Source organism: Haliotis rufescens, unplaced genomic scaffold, assembly GCF_023055435.1.
Source record: "Haliotis rufescens isolate VD_foot unplaced genomic scaffold, xgHalRufe1.0.p SCAF_12, whole genome shotgun sequence".
NCBI lineage: Eukaryota > Metazoa > Mollusca > Gastropoda > Lepetellida > Haliotidae > Haliotis > Haliotis rufescens.
In genome coordinates this window covers 31,607,974-31,632,355 of record NW_025963802.1, presented here as the reverse complement: position 1 = coordinate 31,632,355, position 24,382 = coordinate 31,607,974, and the positions used below count along the sequence as shown (strand labels likewise).

The window sequence follows — 24,382 nt, the reverse complement described above, 5'->3', positions numbered from 1 at the left end:
AGAAATATAGAAAACTGGCACAAACAGTTTTATAGTTGTGTAATACTACATCGACATCAACTATATAGTCCTAGAAACACTGAAACATCCTTTACCATATATGGTAGGTTCCCCCCCAAATCCACAACTGCTAAAATGCAGACACTTTAAAAACATCCTGTAAATGTGGTTGTCTTCAAACACAGTATACCTCGGTGATCATGAGACACGGATTTCCCTCCTCATCCTCTTTTACACCCGTCAGCCTCATTTCAAAGTACTGACAGTGTAATCACATCATCAGTCTCTATGTTGCATAACCAACTTGCACGGTTCATATTGTGTCAATCTCATTAAAATCAAATCTTAGTTCTCGTTATCGCTAAACAAAGATATGAGGACATACCCCGTGTTAAATATTTCGTGGTTGCATGATTAGAAAACACATTCCGAGAGTCACTTTCATGATCTGGTAAGCGACGCTCTGATTGGTTGGATGAAAGGTCGTTTTGACGTGACCCGTAATGGGATGTCCTCAGATTTTGTTTACCGGTAGCGAAAACTAAGATCTGATTTTAATGAGATTGATATTGTGTAAACTCTGCTCGAGTCCACATGGAAGTCCCACGATGTCCTATCATGTCAACATCAACTTCAGAAATTTAAACTAGACTGGACAACAACTTTCAACAGGTCTACAGGAGCACCATCAAAAGTTGGGTGTCAAATAAATGTCAGCTGATATTTGTGATTTATGTCCCATATTATGTCGGTACATGTACTTGTAACGAGCAGAAAAAAAAGCTAAAACATTCTCACTCCATGTGAGTGAGTGAGTGAGTTGGGTTTAACGCTGCTTTAAACAGTATTCCAGTTATATCACGGCGTGTCAGCTTAATGTGGGAGGAAAGCCTGAAGTGATGCAGGTCTCAGACGTTTTCCACTTTGGTGAAACCAACGAGCATGGGTATGGCGCTGACAAACCTAGAAACATAATCGGAGCGAACCGGGATTCGAACCCACAATCATAGGTTTCTGGTGTGCCAAAGGGATGCAACTCTGCAAAGCGTATTGCGGCGCCTTGGACGACTGGGCCACCCATGCACCCCCCCCCCCCCCTCACTTCATGTGCATCTGGGCTAATAATGTGTCGGTAATGAAACGTCCAGGGTAATGTAAAAACACTACCCCCATGTTGCAAGAGTTGCTTCATATTTTGGATAAATATCAAGATCAGTACCAATAAATAGTGATAAATACCAACACCAATTTCTTTGTGAGGCATTTAGAAGTTGGAGTATTGTTTTGTTCTGTTTGTTTGTTGTTTAACGCCACACTCAGCAATATTCCAGCTATATGACAGCAGTCTGTAAATAATCGAGTCTGGACCAGATAATCCAGTAATTGACATCATGAGCATCGATCTACGCAATTCGGATACGATGACATGCGTCAACCAAGTCAGCGAGCCTGACCACCCAATCCCGTTAGTCGCCTCTTACAAGCATAGTCGCCTTTTAGGCAAGCATGGGTTGCTGAAGAGAAGATACATGGATGAACAACTTCTTTATTACATTTAGGAGTGATGTTTACGTGTAGGTTCTAACACCCCTATCACTTGCTTGATAACAGAACCTATCACCGAATCCAGTTCCTAATTGCAACAAAGAAGATGGCCATCCATATATCTTATCCTTATCAAGATCCCACCTTGTTTTCTATTTTCAGAGGTGTGAACAAGTCATACCTGTAAATACGATAACTAAAAAGAGGCACACCATATTGTTAAAACAGATTCATCAAAATGGATTCAACTCTCAATATCGGCTGGGACACCAAACATTCTGCTGCTCGGTGATGCCCAGAGGCCATCCTGATCAGTAGGGAATCACAGCAGCACCTGACACATTCATTATGCTCTCAGTAGGAATAAAAAAATCACTGAAAGGAGCTTATGCACTCGTGACATCAAAACTGTTGAACCAAGTCAGTAAATGTGGGTGTTGGTGTTCAGGGTTGAATAAAAAATATTTCTAAGACTATGGCAAAGATGCAATGTAAGCCCATTGAAAAACATTCTAATTTCTTAAATTTTATATTAATATCTGTGATGTGACTCAAAATAAGTCACTTGATATTTATTTGTGGCCAGCTACAGATTCCTTAACCTATTAACATAATCTCTGAACCAAAATGTTATTGCATGGCAGGTTAACTATGGTACTATGGAAAAATCGGGTGGTCCTTAACTTTTTTTGAGTAGCATACATTGAATACAGAATCAAGTAAAACATCCTTGATTTCCTAACATAACCTGTTCATGGCAAAGAAACGATATTAATATGAATAAAATCGGGTGGTCCTTAACTTCTTTTGAGTAGTATACATTAAATACAGAATCATGTAAAACATCTTGATTTCCTAACATAACCTGGGCAATAAATGCATCAAGTACAGTACTATATAAAACATCCTCGAGTACTTATCACAAATTGGGTACTCGTAACATCCCATTCACCACAGATGGAAGTACACGCTCCTGGACTGCCTACTGTGAGAGGACATCACAAGTAAATGAAGCCCTTCTTTCCCTGCTCCATCTGGTCCTCCTCTGTGAGGAAGTAGGACATGGACGGGACGCGGCGGATGTTGGTCCTCTTGGGGCACAGCCTCAGTCTCTGCATGTACAGCACTATAGAGGCCAGGACGATGAAGAAGCACACCAGGATGAGGTACTCGTTGTAGAACAGTCTCGACACGCGGAACCAGGACGGCTTGTGCGTCGACTGGTACTCCATTTGATGTTTTTCTATGTCCCTGAAATAGAGAGTGAAAGATGTCTTGTAGTGAGGTTGTAACTATCTACTGCAGGAGGGGTTTAACATGTGTGTTAGCTACGCTGATCGATGGTACAAGTGCCAGGAGAGGTTTAACATGTGTGTTAGCTACGCTGATCGATGGTACAAGTGCCAGGAAGGGGTTTAACATGTGTGTTAGCTACGCTGATAGATGGTACAAGTGCCAGGAGAGGTTTAACATGTGTGTTAGCTACGCTGATCGATGGTACAAGTGCCAGGAAGGGGTTTAACATGTGTGTTAGCTACGCTGATAGATGGTACAAGTGCCAGGAGGGGTTTAACATGTGTGTTAGCTACGCTGATCGATGGTACAAGTGCCAGGAAGGGGTTTAACATGTGTGTTAGCTACGCTGATCGATGGTACAAGTGCCAGGAGGGGTTTAACGTGTGTGTTAGCCACGCTGATCGATGGTACAAGTGCCAGGAAGGGGTTTAACATGTGTGTTAGCTACGCTGATCGATGGCACAAGTGTCAGGAGGGGTTTAACATGTGTGTTCGCTACGCTGATCGATGGTACAAGTGCCAGGAGGGGTTTAACGTGTGTGTTAGCTACGCTGATCGATGGTACAAGTGCCAGGAAGGGGTTTAACATGTGTGTTAGCTACGCTGATCATTGGTACAAGTGTCAGGAGAGGTTTAACATGTGTGTTAGCTACGCTGATCGATGGTACAAGTGCCAGGAAGGGGTTTAACATGTGTGTTAGCTACGCTGATCGATGGTACAAGTGCCAGGAAGGGGTTTAACATGTGTGTTAGCTACGCTGCTCGATGGTACAAGTGCCAGGAAGGGGTTTAACATGTGTGTTAGCTACGCTGCTCGATGGTACAAGTGCCAGGAAGGGGTTTAATGGGTGTATGCTACAGTTACCGTATTCGACGTAATAAGCGCTAAGGGCGCTTTCAAAATTAGAAATAGGGGGTATTAGAATATCATTTTGGTGGAAAAAATAGAGTTGAAAGATAAATTTCATGGTTTATGCTGATGGCCTGAACTGTTTATATACTGTTTAATTGCCCATAATTAAGAGTGCATATAACACACCAGAGCGTATTATACACGAATAAATAAGTGTTGTGTACATTGATCAAACGGATGGGGTGCTAATTGGGATTGTTCACTTGCCAATATATTAGCAAATATCGCCATCGGCGCTTATTAGAGCGGGGCGCTTATTACGTCGAATACGGTATGTTGATTGATGGTATAAGTGCCTGAACGATTCTGATAATTGTTTTCATTTGGCAACATATCCACAATGCAGAAAGTTACGAAAACTACCAACAGCTTTCTTTAGCTACTCATTCACACTTTTATATGTGTTGTTTTCTGCTGCAGTCAGTGATATTCAGGCTAGATGATGACAACCATGTACACAGTCAAGACTAGTACACATAAACCAGTGGTCGACATTATGAGTAACATCCGTCGTAGTACAATAACACACAATCAACTAAGTCACAGCCCTGCAATCTTTTAGTTGCCTCTTAAAATAAGCAGTAGGTGGGATGAGGTGAAATGGTGTTTAACATTCAAATGGGGTTTAATGTTGAAATGGGGTTTAATGTTGAAATGGGTTTAATGTTGAAATGGTATTTAACATTCAAATCGGGTTTAACATTGAAATGGGGTTTAATGTTGAAATGGGGTTTAACGTTGAAATGGGGTTTAACATTGAAATGGGGTTTAATGTTGAAATGGGGTTTAATGTTGAAATGGGGCTTAATATTAAAGATAATTGCACAATGCACATACATTGTGAAGTGGGTGCACGTGTTGGTGGCTGCTTGTAATAGTCCAGACTTATGCCAGTTTTAAAGTGCTAGTCCACGAGATACCATGCCACAGTTTAATATGGATACCCCACTCAGGCGATATACTGACTCCGAGCTGGATGTATCATATTAAGGAGACTAGTCCTACCTGAGTGGGATGTACCGAGTCCTGTAGATGAGAGCTCCTAATGTCCACTGGACATCCTTGTTGTTGATGAGTTGAGCAGATTTCAGATTCTTGTACTCCTCAGGGAACTTGAAACCGTTGTGGAAGACTGTGGACAGCCATGCTGCCTTGAAACACTGGTATCTGTGCGGAGTGAGTGAGTGAGTGAGTTTTATGCCACTTTGTACAGTATTACAGTACCGTACAGTATATCAGTGTGTTAGCTTGATGTAAGAGGACATAATGCAGGTCTCAGATGGTAATCATATGAGCACAGAAGGTTTGATAACATCACTTAAGGTTTCGGAAGACATATTCCCAATGCAGTACAACTTTCAAACAGGAAAGACTGCCTTGAGCTACCTTAATTACAAACTTATAATGACCGTGACCTTCATTCTCAACCAGGATCAGGTGGTCAGGCTCGCTGACTTGGTTGATGCATGTCATCGATCCTAACTGCGTGGATCGATACTCATGATGTCAATCCCTGGATTGTCTGCTCCAGACTCGATCATTTACAGACCGTGGTCATATAGCTGGAATATTGCTGAGTGCGGCGTTAAACAACAAACAAACAAACAAAATCATTCTCAACCATGACCAGTCTAGAGAGCATGGGAAGTTTTGATAGGCAGATTGGTGACACGCGAGGAGCTCAGCTCAGGGATTAACAGTTCGTTATATACCTAAACATTATCATTGACAGAGTACACGGGACCACAAGGTGAGTTCACTATATCCGTCAGTTCATTATAAGCGTTATAAACGTAGTTTACAGTAGTTAGAATGCACATTTTTCAACACTCAAATATCATGCTCAAAGCGCAGACAGGAAAGTGCAGTTCAGTAGAAAGCATGGCGGAAGAGATTGGTCTTTGATGTTGATCTAAAACCATAGTGAGTGAGTGAGTGAGTATGGTTTTACACCGCTTTTAGCAATATTCCAGCAATATCACGGCAGGGACACCAGATATGGGCTTCACACATTGTACCCATGTTGGGAATCGAACCCGGGTCTTCGGCGAGATGAGCAAACGCTTTAACCACTAGGCTACCCGACCGCCCCTCTAATACCATAGTAGGTAGGACCTTCACGGAGATCAGGGGATAGATTGTTCTATTCAGTGGCTGCAGCAAAGGAGAAAGTTCTATGTCCATAACTGGAGAGTTTTACCTTTGGTATGCGGAACAGATGTCTGGATTCAGATTGGATTGTTCGAGTTGGGTATAGAGCAATATCACAGCAGGGGACACCGGAAATGAATTTCAAACATCACACCCATATGGGGAATCGAACACGGGTCTAAGGTGTGACCAACAAACCCTTTTACCATGAGGCTACCTCACAGCCCCTCATGACAAGTAAAACAAGAGTTTGCCACTAACCTGGCAATATCCCCCGCCCCTGTTGCAGAATTTATGACATAATTAAATCTAAACAAACCCTAACCTTTTTTAACCGAGGTGGAACTTGTCATGGAAATTGTAAAAAAAAGAAGGGTTTGGAACCTAAGTCCATCTTGTTGCCATGGAAACGTAAAAAATCAAAATTTATAAAATTTCTAAATAGCAAAAGGCACCAGTTCAGCATGTACTTGACAGACCTGCAAAGTTTGATAAAAAAATATTGAACGGTTTCTAAGTTATCCTCCAGAAACGAAACATGACGGACGGACAGAGCCCGTTTCTATAACCACCGCCAACTTTGTTTGGCAGGGGATAATAACACCATAAAGTTAGCATATTACAGGGATTGTACTGATTGTCTGATGACTACCGTAAGGTGACGTATGTTAATGTGGTGATAATTAGAGATAGAAATGAAGAAAGTAAAACACCTACTTGAATCTAGCTTCATCAGCTTTCGGGTATAAATGCTGGTCATACCATTTAGATAACTGAGACCAACTTGAGCCACAAAACTCCTGAAATGATCAAATCATATTCAAGTTAAAACTTGTTAAACTAAATATATTATACTTCACATTATTGTCGCAATAAGTAGAAGCATATTTGATAAGCCTGTTGCAGAAATATACATCATCTGAGTGAGTGAATGTTGTTTGAAGCAACAGTCAGCAATATTACCATGACAACAGCTACAGTGTTGCTTGTTGTTCATGTTATCAACCACTGATTTGTCTATCCAGACGTGATTATTTACAGGCTGGAACATGCTGGCTGCTGAATAACATGGCTATCTGCATCATGTAGAGAGAATAGGTCTTCAGCAACCCATGCTTGTCGTTTTCGGCGACTAACGGGATCGGGTGGTCAGCTTGCTGACTTGGTTGATGCATGTCATCGTATCCCAATTGTCTAGATTGGTGCTCATGATGTCATTCACTGGATTGTCTGGCCCAGACTCCATTACTTTCAGACCGCCATCATAAAGCTGGAATATTGCTGAGTACGGCGTTAAAAACAAACAAACAATTCATGCAGACAAACATAAATCAGGCCAAAAAAATTATTTTTTGGTTTTCAGGCAATGACCACATCCAAACGGAAACACATACATATTGATGCATCCTGCTTTGAATGAAACACACGATTGGGACTGCCAGGTGAAGAATATTAGAAATTAAAAATGACATAAATAGTGGCCACCCGAAGTCAACAAATCTTGTGAAATCATGTTTTTATAGCCTGTGGAAGTCTTGTTCACTTACTGAAGAATATTTATTGAAAATAGCACTGCTGTAATTTCCGCCTTTGTGATAAACATCCTCCATGGTGTACCAGAACTCCGAGAAGCCGTAGAAGGAGGAGCGTGTGTGGTCAATCAAGGGCTGACTGACGCCGTTCATGGAGCAGGGTTCCTGTGGACAGGGCACGGTGAGGTTGAGGAGAGGTGTGAGGGCTGATCGACACTCGTCGTAGCTGCCGGTGCCCTTGAAGTAGTGCTTGACACTCTTCTCGTCCTCACTCTCCAGCGGCATCGACTGTGGGAGGCATGGATCTAGAACTGGGTAGGTCGTGTTCTGACCAGGTCGACTGGAATGAACGACATGCAAATTAGCAATACTGACACGTTTCAAGGCATCATGAGTGAGTGAGTGAATGTTGTCATATGCCACAATGTAAAAGAAATGAGAGTGTGTGCTGCATTCTGATGACTGAAAATTCTTGTCAAGTAGAAATGAATCCTGACAATCTCTCGAACTTTTCAGCTTGAAAAAAGAGGTACCACATTTGATCACTACTCATGAGAAAGTTGACTTAAGTTTGATTTTTTTCCAATATTTTACTTAGCGGGCATGTTCAGTTATCAATGGAAGCATGTGATGTCATCCACTGTATCTTGGTCCTGTGAAGATTCCGGGTTAGAACAGGTTGTCAGCAACCCATGCTTGCCATAAGAGGTGACTACGCTTGTCGTAAGAGGTGACTCGGGTGGTCAGGCTTGCTGACTTGGTTGATGCATGTCATCGTATCCCAATTGCGTGGATCGATGCTCATGATGTCAATCACTGGATTGTCTGGTCCAGACTTGATTATTTACAGACTGTCATCAGACTCGATTATTTACAGACCGCCGTCATATAGCTGGGATATTGCTGAATGCCGCGTTAAACAACGAACAAAACAAAACACTGTATCATTATGTCTTAGCATCCCAGAGTTATGTCATGTCCGTTTCACAACCCTTGGAAAATTACTGATGACTCTTGTATTTTACAATGTCAATAAATGTGTTTTCAGATTTGTTTGTCTCTTTGAGTATTTGATAGCGAGAAATTTCATCTGGAACCGATGACGCAGTCTGAAAACACAGAATGTTTATCTCAGCGTTATTCCAGCCATATCAGGGTCAGGCAACCAGTGATTGGCTGTGTGTGCAACATTTAAAGTTGTCGGCTCTTAAGGTAAACTTGTACTGGGGAACATTCTGCTCATGAAGCCCAACTGGGGAGGGAATGTGAAAGCTTCAATTGAATTTGTATGAGCAGATAGATTGATTTGATGCAAGTGAGAGTCAGTTGGATTTATTTCTGTGTCAAACAGTATGTCAGTCTCAACACAATATGTCGTAGGTCGTAGGTCGTAGGTCGTAGGTCGTAGGTGGTGCCTCTTTGGTGAAACCAACAAGCATGAGTGACAAACATGCTGACAAACAGTGGATAATGATTTGGTGAAATCAGGCAATCGAACCCATGCCGGATCCTGGCCAAGCTAAGGGATGCAACTCTTCACAGTGAATTGCTTTACCTTAGACCACTGGGCCACCTGTACCCGGCTTTCATGAAAATATATCCTGATGGAAAGAAACATGGGAGGGAAACAAGGGTTTGTTTCAAATCTGTAGGAATCCAGACATAATCATGATAATTCAGCAATGTTGTGAAGAGCGCTTCAGTTATCTACCTGTCTCCTTGTTTGGCGGCCTGTTTCAGCAGCTTCTCCTCGTATCTCTCCCTGGCTGAGTTGGCTCCGTAGCCCAGGAAGGTGGTCACGTACACGCGGTATGTGTGTTCCGTGTCCGAGTCCTGGCAGCCCAGGTTCACCTCCGCCACCAGGTGCTTGGGCAGCTCTTCCCGCTGGAAGCAGTATGTTAGTGTTGTATTAGGCCCAGGTCGTGGACAAGAGGAAGACAAAGAGCTGTCGCCATTCATTTAACTTATAGTATCACTTATCTACAGGTATTGATGTGTAAATGAACATGATGAAATTATTCATACTTGCTGTTACGATCTTAAGCCAAAGGACAGTATACTTGGGCTAGCTATCGACATAGATCATAGAGATCGATAATCGCTACCTTAATATCAATTAATTATCGATAAATATCGGAGAAGGAACTTTGAGCAAATATGTTAGAAAGTCCCAAAAGAAATCAACATCTTGTACGCAACTGGTGACACATTTATGCATGAATTATTTTCTGGACATTTGAGATATATACAGTTGCATACCGTCTTCGACAGTTGACATCATTGGCAAATGACAAGTCTGTTTGGTAAATCTAAATTTTATTTCATCACAATAGTTTATGCGAGTTATTATCGCCGACAAAATTTCATATCGATAATCATTAAGATTTCTTCCCATTGATGATAATTCCAATTATCAATTATTTAGCCAGCCCTACATTAAACGCATAAGCCTTGATAGTCTATACTACTAAAAATGACTGATATCGTCTAAGTCTCACCTCGTTGAGAACTTCGAAAGCTATCTGCACTGACCCTCCCCCCATGTCCATCATGCCGACTGTCCGTCTGCGCAGGTGGGTTTTCCCGCCTTGACCAGGGAGCTTCACACTGACTAGGGCATGGTCTGAAATAGGACAGGTCATAGAAGTTCATTTCTGTGTGTCGGGTTTAACACAGCTTTGAACAGCATTTTAGTTATATCAAGGCATTTGAGCCTGCTATGAGGGGGGGTGACATTTTGTTTGTTTGTTTGTTGTTTAACACTGCAATCAGCAATACTCCAGCAAAACACACTTCCCTATAGATTCTATGATTCCTTTTGTCAACTCTCACCTTCAGGCCCATGGGAAAATTTGTCAAGGACATAGTTGACGGCGATCCAAGCATACACTCCCTCCAGCTTGCCACTGATCACCTCAAAGTGGTTCTCAGCCACCTGGAAGTCGAACAGCTTGGGGATGTCTGTCAGCAAGTCTGTCAGGATGGCCTTCTGGGCTCTACAACAAAACCATTACCTTACAGTGGGCAAACAGAAGCTTCTTGGTAATGAGGAAGTGAGTGAGTGGGTGGGTGGTTGAGTGGGTTGGTGTAAAAATGAGTGGGTGGGTGGTTGAGTGGGTGGGTGTAAAAGTGAGTGGGTGGGTGGTTGAGTGAGTGAGTGGTTGAGTGGTTGAGTGGTTGAGTGAGTGAGTGGGTGGGTGGGTGGGTGGGTGGGTGGGTGAGTGAGTGAGTGAGTGAGTGAGTGAGTGAGTGAGTGAGTGAGTGAGTGAGTGAGTGAGTGAGTGAGAGTGTTTTGGGGTGTGTGGGTTGTTGAGTGAGTATGCCTCTTTTAGCAATATTCCATCAATCTCCCAGAGTGGACACCAGAAACAGGTTCACTCACTGTACCCATGAGGGACACTGAACGCGGACCTTCAAGCATGACGAGTGAACACTGTAACCACAAGGCTATCCCACTGCCCTTCTTTGTGTGGATAGCGTTCCTAGGATATCCATTACGCACACTGAACTGGTCAGGTGGTCACTCATCCAGTACACAATCAACAACAGTGCTCTGTCTGCAGCCATTATGGCCACCTTTCACAGCATGAGTTACTCTATAGGGGATCTGTCCCCAAATCTGTCCCACTGTCATGCTTATTTCAATTGTTTTCCAAAGCACAGTTATCAGTTTCTTCACACTTGCATCTTCTATTAAATATGGGGTGCAGTGGCCTAAGGCACTGCAGTTCGCTGTACAGAATTACATCCCTTTGATGTGCCAGGATCTGCCCTGAGCATGACCTTGTTTTGCATACTCCTGCTGGAAAGTGTCACCCAAGCCACTTTGGGCTCTTCCCCCATTGAAAGTCTATTGCATGAATAAAATACTGTCAAATTCCCTCTCTCTGGGTTAAATAGGAAAGTTTTTGTATCATGCTTATACACATGTACAGTGACTTACAAATTCGAGAATCATTGCAACTAACATAAGTTTTAAATAAGGTAGCACCGGTAAAGATGCGGGTTAGAATAGGTCTTCAGCAACCCATGCTTGTCGTAAGAGGCGACTAATGGGATCGGGTGGTCAGGCTTGTTGACTTGGTTGATGGATGTCATTGCATCCATTTGCGTGGTTTGATGCTCATGATATCAATCACTGGATTGTCTGGTCCAGGTTTGATTATTTACATACTGCCATCATTAGCTGTAATAATACTGAGTGCGGCATAACCAATCACCAAACAAAGAAATAAATAAGGCAGCTGTGTTAAAACATTATTTAAAACATATTAAACAAACCAAACCCTGTGTACTAGGCCTACTGACCTATATCTCTTGTGTTTGGTTTGGTTTGGTTTGTTTGTTGTTTAACCCCCCACTCAGCAATATTCCAGCTATATGACGGCGGTGAATAATGGAAACTGAACCAGACAATCCAGTGATTGACATCATGAGCATCGATCCACGCAATTGGGATACGATGACACGCATCAACCAAGTCAGCAAGCCTGACCACCTGATCCCGTTAGTCGCCTCTTACGACAAGCATAGTCGCCATTTACGGCAAGCATGGTTTCTACCCCAGATCTTTACATGTCCATATCTCCTGGGGCCATGTTGCCTGAAACAAAGGTATTTCTGTCAGTCTCACTTTTCGGGTATCATCCGCATGCCAGCTGTTGCCAGAATGTATAGCGGCGTCTCCTTGTGGTGTTCTTTAGGAATGTACTGGGACGCATACCGAAGAAGCTTGGAGATGTGGTCACTGGCATCATGTGGCGTGTCCTCATATTCAGAAAGACCTAAAGAAGAAATGTCAGCCAATCTCATTAATTTTGATGTTAATTTCCAGTTTTGTCAAACTTTACCCAGTACTGAAAACAATAATTGAACAAGTAATTATGGTTGGAATTCTAATCAAGACAATTCACCACACTCACTGTACATGTTGCAGACAATTGTATCAGATAGCACTAGATAAAAAGAAATTATAAGGAAAAAAACAAGATAACTAGAAATAAAACTGGCACACCTGCAACCTACGTCAAATTGACAACAGATGCAACAAAAACTACAGAATGCATCCATTGGGATGTGGGAGACATACATGTATGTTAGTACCATTAAAACACAATTACAATTAATTTCTGTACAATTTCACTTTCGTTATATTTCATTTTGGGGAAAAATATTTTTAATTAATGGTCTCTGAGTATGCGGAATGTTACATCACTTGGAGTAGAGTACTTCAATTTGGGACATTTCTCTAGGACCCCCATATTTAACCTGGGACCCTACAATTAAAGGCTTTGAGTCCCCACCAAATATATAATCAAGATAAGTCCCTGCATAAGTATTTTCAGAATTTTCAAATCAGGAAGCAAACTGGCAAACTTTGACACGTAAGTTTGTAAAAATAACATTATGTCTACAGGTGAGGTGAGGTGAGGTGAAATGGGGTTTTATGTCGCGTTACAGATTATTGCATTAAAATAGAGACGTGAATGCACGTGTGTGTGTGGCTGCTTGTACTGGTCCAGACTAATGCCGATTTTATAGCACTAGCCCCATTCGGACACAGTATACTGACTCTGAGTTAAACTGTTAGTTTCTATTGCCGTTAGCCATTCCAGAATGTTCTTGTGTCAAGTTTTCAAAATATTAAACATAATCTTTTTAAAATATGTTTCAAAGTGTAGTCGCCAGTTTGACACCAGTGCCGTAAAGCTTGAGAAAGCTGTTAACTGGCTAATGTTGACTAATTGTTACTCATTCCACTGGTTGGTAAAAGTTCGCAAAAGGTGGGTCTAACGTGACCCGTAATGGGATGTCCTCAGATCTGTGTTTAGCAGTAGCGAGACCTAAGATCTGACTTTAATGAGATTGGACCTATTCTAACCCAGAATCCCAGCGGAGTCTGATGGTGATGCTGAATCAACTTATTCCCTGCCTCAGTACTTACCGGGTGCGACTTTTTTCACGACCAAGTTTCCTTCACCATCTCTGAGCTGTTGGATGTTGAGCAGTTCGCCAGGTTTCCCAGAGTGTGGGGGCCAGTAGTAGACGTAGATGCGACTGCCGCTGCTGCCGCAGTCAATAACTATCCCATAATGCAACTTGGAACCTGATTTGTTGACATCGTCTAATTCAGACTTATCTCCCTTGTTGTCAGGTCGGTCAGCTGACCTTGTTTTCACAACCACGACAACACAGAGAAGGATGAAAGCGACGATGATGAAACCGCTGATCAAGAAGGATTTCCGGGATGTTCCTTGTTGGTTGGCAGCAAACATTGACGGACAGGGCCAGTTGATGTAAATTCTGAAACATACAGGTGTATGGAAGACGTGTCAAGGTTCGGATTTCTGAAAGCAGATAAAGGTTATTTCTTTCTGCCAACAGTTGGGACTGTGGGGTAGCCTCACAGGAACTCGATCATAGCGTGTATAACATAATATATTTGTATAGAAAAAAATCACACCCCTCTATATACATAGAGGCAAGGAGTGACACTCGCCATCTTGGTTCTTATTCAAGATTTCGCACACGGTTCGAATCACAGCTTGATATCGCAGGAAATACGAATGTCACTTATTTCAACCTATTGGAACTTGCTAAACAAACCTCTTATTCAAAATTTTTATCCTTACTAAGTACTCCAACTTCTAGACGCCTATCAAAGAAGAAAAAGGAAAGGTGGCTGTTCATCAGATGTTGTTATTTGGAAATATCCCTGATGGTTATAGTTAAATAAAATATAGTATCCCTGTAGTGAAAGCATTTTCAGATTTGGAATTGCATGCATAATATGATTGCTACTCCCTTGCTGTCATCCATGTTTCCTGGTGTAACCCTACACCTTCAGTTAATGAATTTATTACAGGTATAACAAGAATTTGCCACTAACGTGGCTATATCCCCCGCCCCTGTTGCAGAATTTATGAAATAATTAAATCTAAACAAACCCTAACCTTTTTTAACCGAGGTGGAACTTGTCATGGAAATTGTAAAAAAAAGGAGTTTGGAACCTAAGTCGATCTTGTTGCCATGGAAACGTAAAAAAAATTAAAATTTCTAAAATTTCTCAATAGTGAAAGGCACCAGTTCAGCATGTACCTGACAGACCTGCAAAGTTTGATGAAAAAATATTGAACCGTTTATGAGTTATGCTCCGGAAACGAAACGTGACGGAAGGGTGGACGGACGGACGGGGATAATTAGTGGTAGTAGCACCACTCAGATTACCTGACAAAGATGCCCATTTGGCATTTCTTGTGTCTGGGGTAATTACTCAATCTAAATGCAGGTCTGAAGTGGGGTGAAATATATGTTATGCAATATGCACGATTGCTCAGAAAGAGAGGAATAATCAGTTGAGTTACAAAAAAAACATCAGGCAAAGGATTAACCGAAAATATGTTGATTGATTAATCACTGTTATCTTGCACTGTGGACTTGTAAAAAGTAAGTGTTTACATATGAAGGTTTACTAAAGCAGACCGAATACCATGTCTGGGCATAAAGTGCCGATGTGAAAACAACATACTTTGTTCAAAGGATTAACTGATAAGACGTTGATTGATTGCTCATTGTTATCTAACTCGATGAATCTTTTTAAAGAACTATAAACATCATGAATGTAGTTGTCAAGTGTGCTATTTCAGCTGACCAAAGAGACTTGACACCTATGGGAAACACCAAACAAACTTATGTGATCACGTGAAAAACCTACAATAGCCATAAGAGCCATATATATACATAAAAATATCAGATTGTTACAAGGACGATGTCACATCGAACATGTAAACAAACTTATGGATGGGATATTGTTCCTTTATTTGGATATTTACGGATACATTCCTTGAAACAAGGTAACTGCCTAATGTTAGACATTATAGTCGGTTGTAATTATGATATTTGCATTTGTTTTCATTCATTTGCTGTAGCACTGAACAGAATCATTTTTGTTCCCCTCCGTCTTCAATGCGTTTTCACAAGCCTGACTGTTTGCAGGTGTGTATATGTTACAGTCTATGTTTAAATTGCGATTCACTCAGGCAATTTATCAAATGTCCAAATATTGCCGTCATTTTACAAATTAACTGAAAAATCTGTCACTTAATTGTCTAAAAATTGTCAAGACTTTCAAAGGGGATTAAAAACATCACAATAGACTAATAATGCTAGGATTAGAAGGAAAAAAATATAGAAATTTTCTTTTCATCCTATCCTTTTCACTCACTGGGAGATGAAATTAAACACTAAAATGTTTGGAATTTGTTATCATAAAATAAAAGGACAGATTCTTCAGTCATTTTGAAAAATAACTGAATATTTAGGCATTAAATAAATTGCCTAATTGAAAAGTTTAGTCATTTTACATATTGTCTATAACCATGATAACATGTACACACGATAAAATAAGCAATGCTCAGATGAAATATTTAGTTTGTGTTACGAGTCAAAATAGTCATTTTGTTGATCACTGTGACCATACGCCCTTATACTATCATTAAAGGCGACAAATACACTTACAGTTAGCACAGCACAGATCACAAGCTAGTCGAGATTTCTACCATCTAGTTATCCACAAAAACAATAACAAAGGCAACAACCACACCCAGTGAATTGTCAGAGATAAGTGACACTTTAAGATGCAGGTGCAAGCTGAATGGCAATTACCTAACTACTGTACATCAACACTGACCACTGGCAGGTTATACCTATTGCGTACACCTCCAGGTGATTACGGCCTGCCTTGACGGGTTACATCCCATTAGTAAGACATCCCATTAGTGAGACATCCCATTAGTGAGACACCCATAGTAAGACAGTGGAGTAGGTGGGATTAATTAAACAAACACAGCCAGTCTAGCTGTTGGCAAACTTCTGAAGATGGATTAAGGTTGTGTCAGTGTGACAACCTCAATGTGAACTGTGATGTGAACTGTGATGTGAACTGTGATATTAACTTTAACTGAACTCTAAGTGGAGAATATGTTAAAACAATGGATTTAAGGGATGGATGAATTAAAATGTTGAATGAAATAAAGTAAAAGAGGGTATCAAGCATCTTGATTCATTTCTTTTGTCTATAATAAGACAAGTCCATTTTCATGATAGGGGTTAATTACCTGATTAACATGTATGACATTGTTGTTTTAAGGTGTCTCACGACTGGGCTGTCTTACTTATGGGAGGAGACCCATCGACTTATTGAATACAGATGTAATTAAGTGATGTAGACACTGTTAATTAAGGAATGCTTTCATCATGTTTACAGATGGATTATGAGGATTAAAGTTTATTTACATTGACATTTTGATACCCCAAATTACAGTCATAGTTTACATGGCATTAATGTTAGATTAAATAGCACTTGAATTGAGATCACTACAGAAATGTTATGGTGTTTATGCAACCAAGTATTGATGGTTTTCCATCCTGGCTGATTTAGAACATTGCAATAATATTCTAACACTCTAAGGATACATAAAATACATTTTAGCAAAACAGCAAAAAAGTTGATAACAGTTATTATTACAGTTTGAACACGAAGAATTATAGCAAACTTAGCCTGCAGTGTTCCTGTTTACCAGTAATTACCAGCTTTATACCAGTAAAATTAGGCTTAGACCGGTAATTCATGTGTCTGCCTGTCCCTGTGGACTGGCAAATAAAGGACCTATTAAGTCTTTGTTGTCAAACAAAACATCAGTGATATTCAGATAAGTATATTTTTCAAACAAAGTCAACTTGTCTGTTACCATCAGGGTTTCTCGTTGTCTATTTTAGTGCAAGGGAATAATATTTCGCTTTGGTTCTTGGTTAAATATTTATCTGAAGCGACCATGTCAAAATATTAATAAAAAAGAGTAATTTGTGACTGATGTTTGTGTGAATGATGTGTAGATCTAACTAAGTTACTTGAGAGTAGAACTAAACATAGTGTTGAAAGAAGCAGGTCATTTTTACATAGGTTTTTTTATTTGTTTAAAGCGGGCACTGACAAAAAAACTAGGGGGGACTGGTCATATTTAGAGTTGCCAGTCCACCAGCAGTGGCAGTTTCAAAGGCCACATAACCCACTGGTCCACTGAGTTTAGCCTCCAAACATCAAAGCTACATGTATTTGTAATGGAATTTATTAATGTACAATCACTGGATATTACATAAACTCTTTTATTGGAATTTCTAATCAATATCCAAATGGCAAAACTAAAACGAACAATGGTGGAAAAAGCATTGAAAGACATGTACATATACCGTATTCGACGTAATACCCCGCTCTAATAAGCGCCCACAGCAATATTTGCTGATATATTGGCTAGTGAACAAGCCCAATTTGTATCCCTTCCGATTGATGAATGTACACAAGACTTATTTATTCGGTATAATACCCACACATGTGTTATATGCACCCTTATTTATGGGCAATTATATTCTGGAAAAATACATCTGTCGTACATAAACATTTCAGGCTGTCAGCATAATTTATCTTTCAACTGTTTTTTTTTCACCAAAATAATATTCTAATACGAGCCCCCTATTTCTAATTTTGAGCGCCCCCCGAGCGCTTATCACATCGAATACGGTAAGTGCTGGAACATACTGGTATATCACACATATTTTGGATACAACATAGTCAATTGCAGCAGCACATTGTGTTAATGCTGATAATCATGATAATGTCAACTAATATAATAGTATTCAATCGGAAAAACGTCACCAACAGCTAGTAACAGCTGTATTATCAATGAGTTCATCATTTTAAACGTAATTGAAAACTCAAGGAAAATGACAACAGCTGTCACAAACTACTCAAAATACAGTGTTTGATAAGGCCAGACCAGTTTATATCACCTGTTATATCACAGATCACCAATTATTTCTTGCTTTCAAATGGAGCTGCATATAAGCAGTAATTAGTAATACATGCAAGACTCGACATTAGAAACAAATCAGGTGTTCCCAAGGACACTGTACCGGTTTTTCAGTTTAGGTGGGCTTGTTTTTATTACCCAATAATTATAACAAATAGTGATTGTCAGCTATGTTTTTCACAACAATCAACACGAATAACCACTTCTGTTTGAAACGCATGATCCACATTATATTCTTGATATTCTGTAAAAATTCGGAAAGATGCTACTACACTGAAATCCATTTTGTGCAGTCTGGAACATCTGGTCAAACATTTGTAAGATGCAGTTAACGGAAATCACCAAATAATGCCAACTGATTTTACAACAGGAAGTCGTTGAGCGATAGTCGAAGGTGCAATTAAAGAGGAATACTCTTCCATTTCAGTTTCATTTTGCCAAAACATGAAATAATAATCAATAAAAGTAGTTTTAATGAAAATCTCCTTGCACACAATGCACTGTACATAAAATTCAAGCGTGCCAACTCCTATTTTATGTGTGCTGTGAGCACCAGTAATTTCGAGCCCTGACACGTCATCAAGGTGATAAATATATACGACTCCATACAAGAAGTGTTAGAAATGTAGGGCATTCTCCAAAGGTATTTCAGTCTAGGGAGCCCCTAAATCAAACTTTCAATTCTGAATCCACAGGTTTATTTTTTTCAATCATGATTTACATTATGCATTAAACATCTTCATATGTTACCGTATTCAATGTAATAAGGGCCCAGGGCGCTCTCAAAATTAGAAATAGGGAGCTCTTACTAGAATAGAATTTTATTGAAAAATAAAACAGAGTTGAAAGAGGTGACAGCCTGAAATGATACATAAGAAAAGTCTGTGTGTACTATACACAACAGATATATTTTCCAGAATTTAATTGCCCATAATTCAGGGTGCATATAACACACGAGTGCGTATTATACACGAATAGATAAGTCTTGTGTACATTGATCAATCAGAAGGGGTGCTAATTGGGATTGTTCACTAGCCAATATATTAGCAAATATCGCCATGGGCGCTTATTACGTTGAATAGGGTAATCATTTTCCAGATGTCATATTTACATGTATTTGTGTGAAAGAACATGTATTACTTGATATATACTAGGGCTGTTACGATTCACTCGCGTATTCTGTGAATCGAGCCTTAACAATTCATGAATTGAATTCGTTATTCATGCATGGCCACTAGAATCGAATATTTATGTATATGCTATCATGTATATTTACATACCCTGTACCTAAAAATATCCATAACAACATATTATATGCATATATTTCTTTCAATGACAACACTCTAATAATATTTAATTTGATAGTAGTGTTTTCACTGGTCATTGTCTCATTTGAGCAGATACTAGTACCTGGATAAGTGCAGTATATAAATGTATAATTCATTAATAATTAACAAACCATGTCAAATAAATTATGATGTTATTGTTTCACTGAATATAATAGATAATACATAAACTGCTGACTTGTTATTGTAATTGTGAATTAATATTCGTATTCGTTACCCTGTATTCGTGATATGAATCGTATTCGCCTCATAGTGTATTCGTTGCAGCCCTAATATATACAATAGCAATCAATAAAATTTAATATATGGTGTATGTTGATTATTTCTGGCATGGTTAGTTGACAACTCAGATACCTTGGATATATCATGGTGTAACATTTATACTCAGTTTTCATGTAATAATTAAAAGCACTTGCTGTGGATCTAATTATTACATGAAAACTTAGTTTGTTTGTTTGTTGTTTAACACCGCACTCAACAATATTCCAGCTATATGACGGCGGTCTGTAAAATAATCGAGTCTGGACCAGACAATCAAGTGATTGACATCATGAGCATCGATCCACGCAATTGGTATCGATGACATGTATCAACCAAGTCAGCGAGACTGACCACCCGATCCCGTTAGCATGGTTAGTCGCTTTTTACGACAAGCATAGTCACTTTTACGGCAAGTATGGGTTACTGAAGACCTATTCTACCCCGGAATCTTCACGGGTCTGAAAACTTAGTATAAATGTTACACCATGATAGATCACTGGTAAAGGAGAGAATAGCAGATATAATGTCCTTACCTGAAACCTATTACAATATCACAGATATCACCCTTTGGCAAGATCTGCACATTGATCTTCATCACGATAATAACTATCACCACCTTCAGTAACATCTAAGGACAAACTTTGGCCACAGGCAACATTTACAACTTTCTCGCATACATGTATCTTAAAATCAGATCTTTTACTCTGAGGCAACATCAGTCTGTGCCCCGGATCAAGGCTCATAGATTCTTGGTATAAGTGTGCAAAGCATTCAATGATTCAGACCAGTGTATATTTGATTTCTATACTACTCAAAAGAAGTTAAAGAACACCAGATATATAATACACGATTTAGCAAATTGGTCATGGCATTATGTGTTATAACATTACTATCATCTAATGTTTGGCAACATGTTGCACCACGTCTGGGGTATTGCTTATCCTCCTGACACTTTCTGGAAACACTTCTGGTAGTCATGCAAATGAATTGAAAACATGAGCAAAACACAGGAATATTGTCGCCCAAACACAACGCTGCACCTGTCCTTAGCAACAACCAACACAATTTTCATGCTCAGCATATGAAAGTGGTGATGTTCATGGTGCACGTGCATGCTTTCCCTTTAAGAAGGCGATGATGATGATCGTGTTATCACACTTTCCAAAACCATGCCACAGAGACGACATCTGACTGATGTTGATAGAGGACGAGCTATTGGTTGGCTCCAGGATTGCCTTTCTTTACCTGAAGTGGGCAGAAGATTGCAGGTGTCTCCCTCTGTCATTCACACCTTTGGCATCTTTTTGCTGCCACTGGCGGAGTGCAAGAGCGACACCGTTCTGGACGGCCAAGGTGTACCTCACAACGTGATGACCGATACCTGGTTCTCCAAGCACTCAGGCAGCGTACATCAACAGCAAACAACCTCAGGTTACAGTTAAGGGCTGTCAATAACACTGTCGTTAGTGATCAGTCGGTGCGAAACCGTTTACGAGCTGCGCACTTGAGAAGTCGACGACAAGCAGTGAGACCACCTTTACGTCCAGTTCACAGAACAGCACGTCTGGCTTGGTGTCGACAACATGTGCGTTGGAACAGACAGCAATGGTCTCGTGTACTGTTTACAGACGAGTCGCGATTCTGTTTGCAGCTCAATGATGGAAGAATACGGGTGTGGCGTCGTACTGGAGAGAGATTCACTGATGCCACAGTACGTGAACGTGTCGCTTTTGGTGGGGGATCAGTGATGGTATGGGAAGGATTCAGTTGGAATCATAGGACTCCTCTGTACCATATTGTCGGGAATCTGAATGCTGCCAGGTACCGTGATGAGATTCTTGAACCCCTGGTATTGCCCACACTTCGTCAGATTGGTCAAGGTGCTATCCTTCAGGACGACAATGCAAGACCCCATCGCGCTCGGATTATCACTGACTATCACAGACAAAGGCAGATTACCGTTATGCAATGGCCTGCTTATTCGCCAGATCTGGCGCCCATTGAACATCTTTGGGATGCCTTGGGAAGAGCCGTTCAAGCTAACCACCCAACTCCTGTTAATCTCCAGCAACTGTTAGGATTTCTTCATCAGGAATAGCAAGCAATTCCACAGACAACACTGCGGCAGCTTGTTCGATCTATGCGTAGAAGATGTCAGAACTGTATTGCTTCCAGGGGTGGGCCTACCCGATATTGAAGGAACAGGATTATCCTGAACTGTAGTGTGTGACTTTTGATTTATAGGGTACATGCAATGCATATTGATTTGCTCTGGTCAGCTGTATGCCAGCGTTTCTTTCGTCAATGAAATGTCATGATTAAATACTTATCTTTCCCAATCAGTGTTGTTCCTGTGGCCACGATTTATTTTTTGAGTGATTTTGATAACTTATTTGGGTGTTCTTTAACTTCTTTTGAGTAGTATATATATCAAAAACAAGATAAATGACATTCCCACTGTGAACATAACAACAGCTGCACCATAATATTGCTGAACCACAATGGAGTACCATCAAAGGCATGTTTCACTTAGATTGGGTGATCCAAGGTCGTTCAGGATTCACCTGATGCGCTGTTCTACAGATGTGTTCTCAGATCTTAACATCGAGAGGTATCATATCTGAGTAAAGTATCAGATTTTAATGAGACGGAAGCATACAAGAAATGAAAGCAATGTAATTTTTCTTTCTAGTGTTAAAAATATGTTTACCTGACACAATAATAAAACCTGTATATTCAAATAGATCTTTGAAGAACAAAACAAATATGAGTGAGTGAGTTGGATTTTACGCCACTTTTAGCAATATTCCAGCAATATCGGGGACACCAGAAATGGGCTTCACACATTGTATCCATTTCGGGAATCAAACCCGGGTCTTTGGCGTGACAAGCAGACGCTTTAACCACTAGGTTACCCGACCGCCCCAAAACAAATATGAACTACCCCCATCTACGATGCTGGATTGCAGCAAATTCTGGAAAACTTAAAAATAAATAAGAAATTCTAGTTTTGAACATGTCCTTTAACATGTTATGTATTATTTGCAATAGAATTTACTCTTAAGATAAAATGAAATGTACTATATTCAAACGTTTTACTCGTGGCTAGTCACAGATTATTGTCAAGACTTACTCATTATATAATTCAAATAGATAATATGATGTTTAAGGTACTAGATAGGTTGTCAAACTTGTAATTCTCCCTCTCCTGTCCTTCTTGAACATATACTGTACTTCCTTACACGTCCTTGAAGATTATCATGCACCCTACCGAGAAACTATGTCATACATTTTAGATGAGGGCTTAACAATATACATGTATTAACATTTTTTAAACCGTCTGTAATAACTTGAGAACTGTGGCAGTATGTTAACAATTTAGTCATTGGTTTCATGAAGAGTGATCTATGACCATGATGACAACTAACCGATACAAAAGCCAAAACACTACACCAGTGACCAGCTATGCTTCCCTGGAATCTCCACATACTAGTATTCAGTAAAGATGGACTTATAATGAATCTACTTAATATAATAACTTACATTATTTTCTAAATATTATATCCATGGTCTAGAGGATAGAGTGTCTGCCTGGGGAGAGGAAGGTTGGTGGTTCGATCCCCTGGCAGTGTCATTCCAAGATTTTGCACTAAAAAAAGCCTGATGTTATTATCATGATTATGGTTATCAAAAGTGTTTTAGCCCCTCTACCACCTGTTTCTTTGGAACTGGTATAACCACATGCTATGATGTTCCTTGACCTAAACACAAGTGTGCAGCGTTTCTGTACAGATAACATGGAAATAAACCAGACTACAGTCAGTAATCTTAAGTGTTGGTTACCTATAGAGCTCAGATGTATTGTACTATCCCTGTATCTATCTCCTATATATGAAGGGTATACAATCTCAAACTGCTATATATTATGTATATTATACTAATAAAATAAGATAGGCATGTTACAAGTCCTATGCTGACCACTGACCATTGCTGACGGTTAAAATGATTTGTTTATCATGGTTGTTGTGACGCTTTATCAACGAATTTGGCATTTTAATTCTCTGTGCCAAACTAAACGCTTTACGAATACTACTGATACTTTAAGTTAGAGTTTTGTAGAGATGCAAGCTATGTTAGGGACATAGGAGTAATTCTAAGCAACTAGCCTAGAATTTCTACATCCAAAATTGGTAGGCCCATTTTCTTTTGCTTAGGAATGGACAAGAAATACATTCTTACCTTGCCATGCTCATCACCAGTGCTGATTACGTTGTCCTCGTAAACAACTTTCAATAGAGAAACTCTGACTGAGTTTTACGTATCATGTTCCTCAAAAACCTACACTACTTTTTGTAAAGAAATATACGTGGCCCAAACCGGAAGTAGCCGGTATCGTACATTGGTCGAAATGTCAAATTACGACATATAATTTCGCAGTATAATACTCCTCAATACAGTTGTATAAAACTAGAT

The 24,382-nt window shown here is 40.0% G+C and overlaps 1 protein-coding gene across 1 annotated transcript; it reads right to left on the bottom strand.

The window, feature by feature from the left end:
- Window positions 1-1,674: 1,674 nt before the first annotated feature.
- On the bottom strand, window positions 1,675-24,292 carry LOC124117433 (ectonucleoside triphosphate diphosphohydrolase 4-like). The gene is made up of 10 exons (XM_048393545.1): window positions 24,149-24,292; window positions 13,382-13,740; window positions 12,071-12,221; window positions 10,270-10,433; window positions 9,936-10,060; window positions 9,149-9,321; window positions 7,453-7,777; window positions 6,623-6,705; window positions 4,760-4,921; window positions 1,675-2,796 (listed from the first exon to the last, which is right to left on the bottom strand). The coding sequence occupies exons 1-10, from the start codon at window positions 24,160-24,162 to the stop codon at window positions 2,544-2,546; spliced, it is 1,809 nt and encodes a 602-aa protein (XP_048249502.1). The 5' UTR covers window positions 24,163-24,292; the 3' UTR covers window positions 1,675-2,543.
- Window positions 24,293-24,382: the final 90 nt, after the last annotated feature.

Coding starts and splice junctions, on each gene's coding strand:
- LOC124117433 (XM_048393545.1), bottom strand. Junction 12,222..13,381: donor CGTGAAAAAAGTCGCACCCG/GTAAGTACTGAG, acceptor TTTCTTCTTTAG/GTCTTTCTGAATATGAGGAC. Junction 10,434..12,070: donor ATGCGGATGATACCCGAAAA/GTGAGACTGACA, acceptor GTTTTGTTGTAG/AGCCCAGAAGGCCATCCTGA.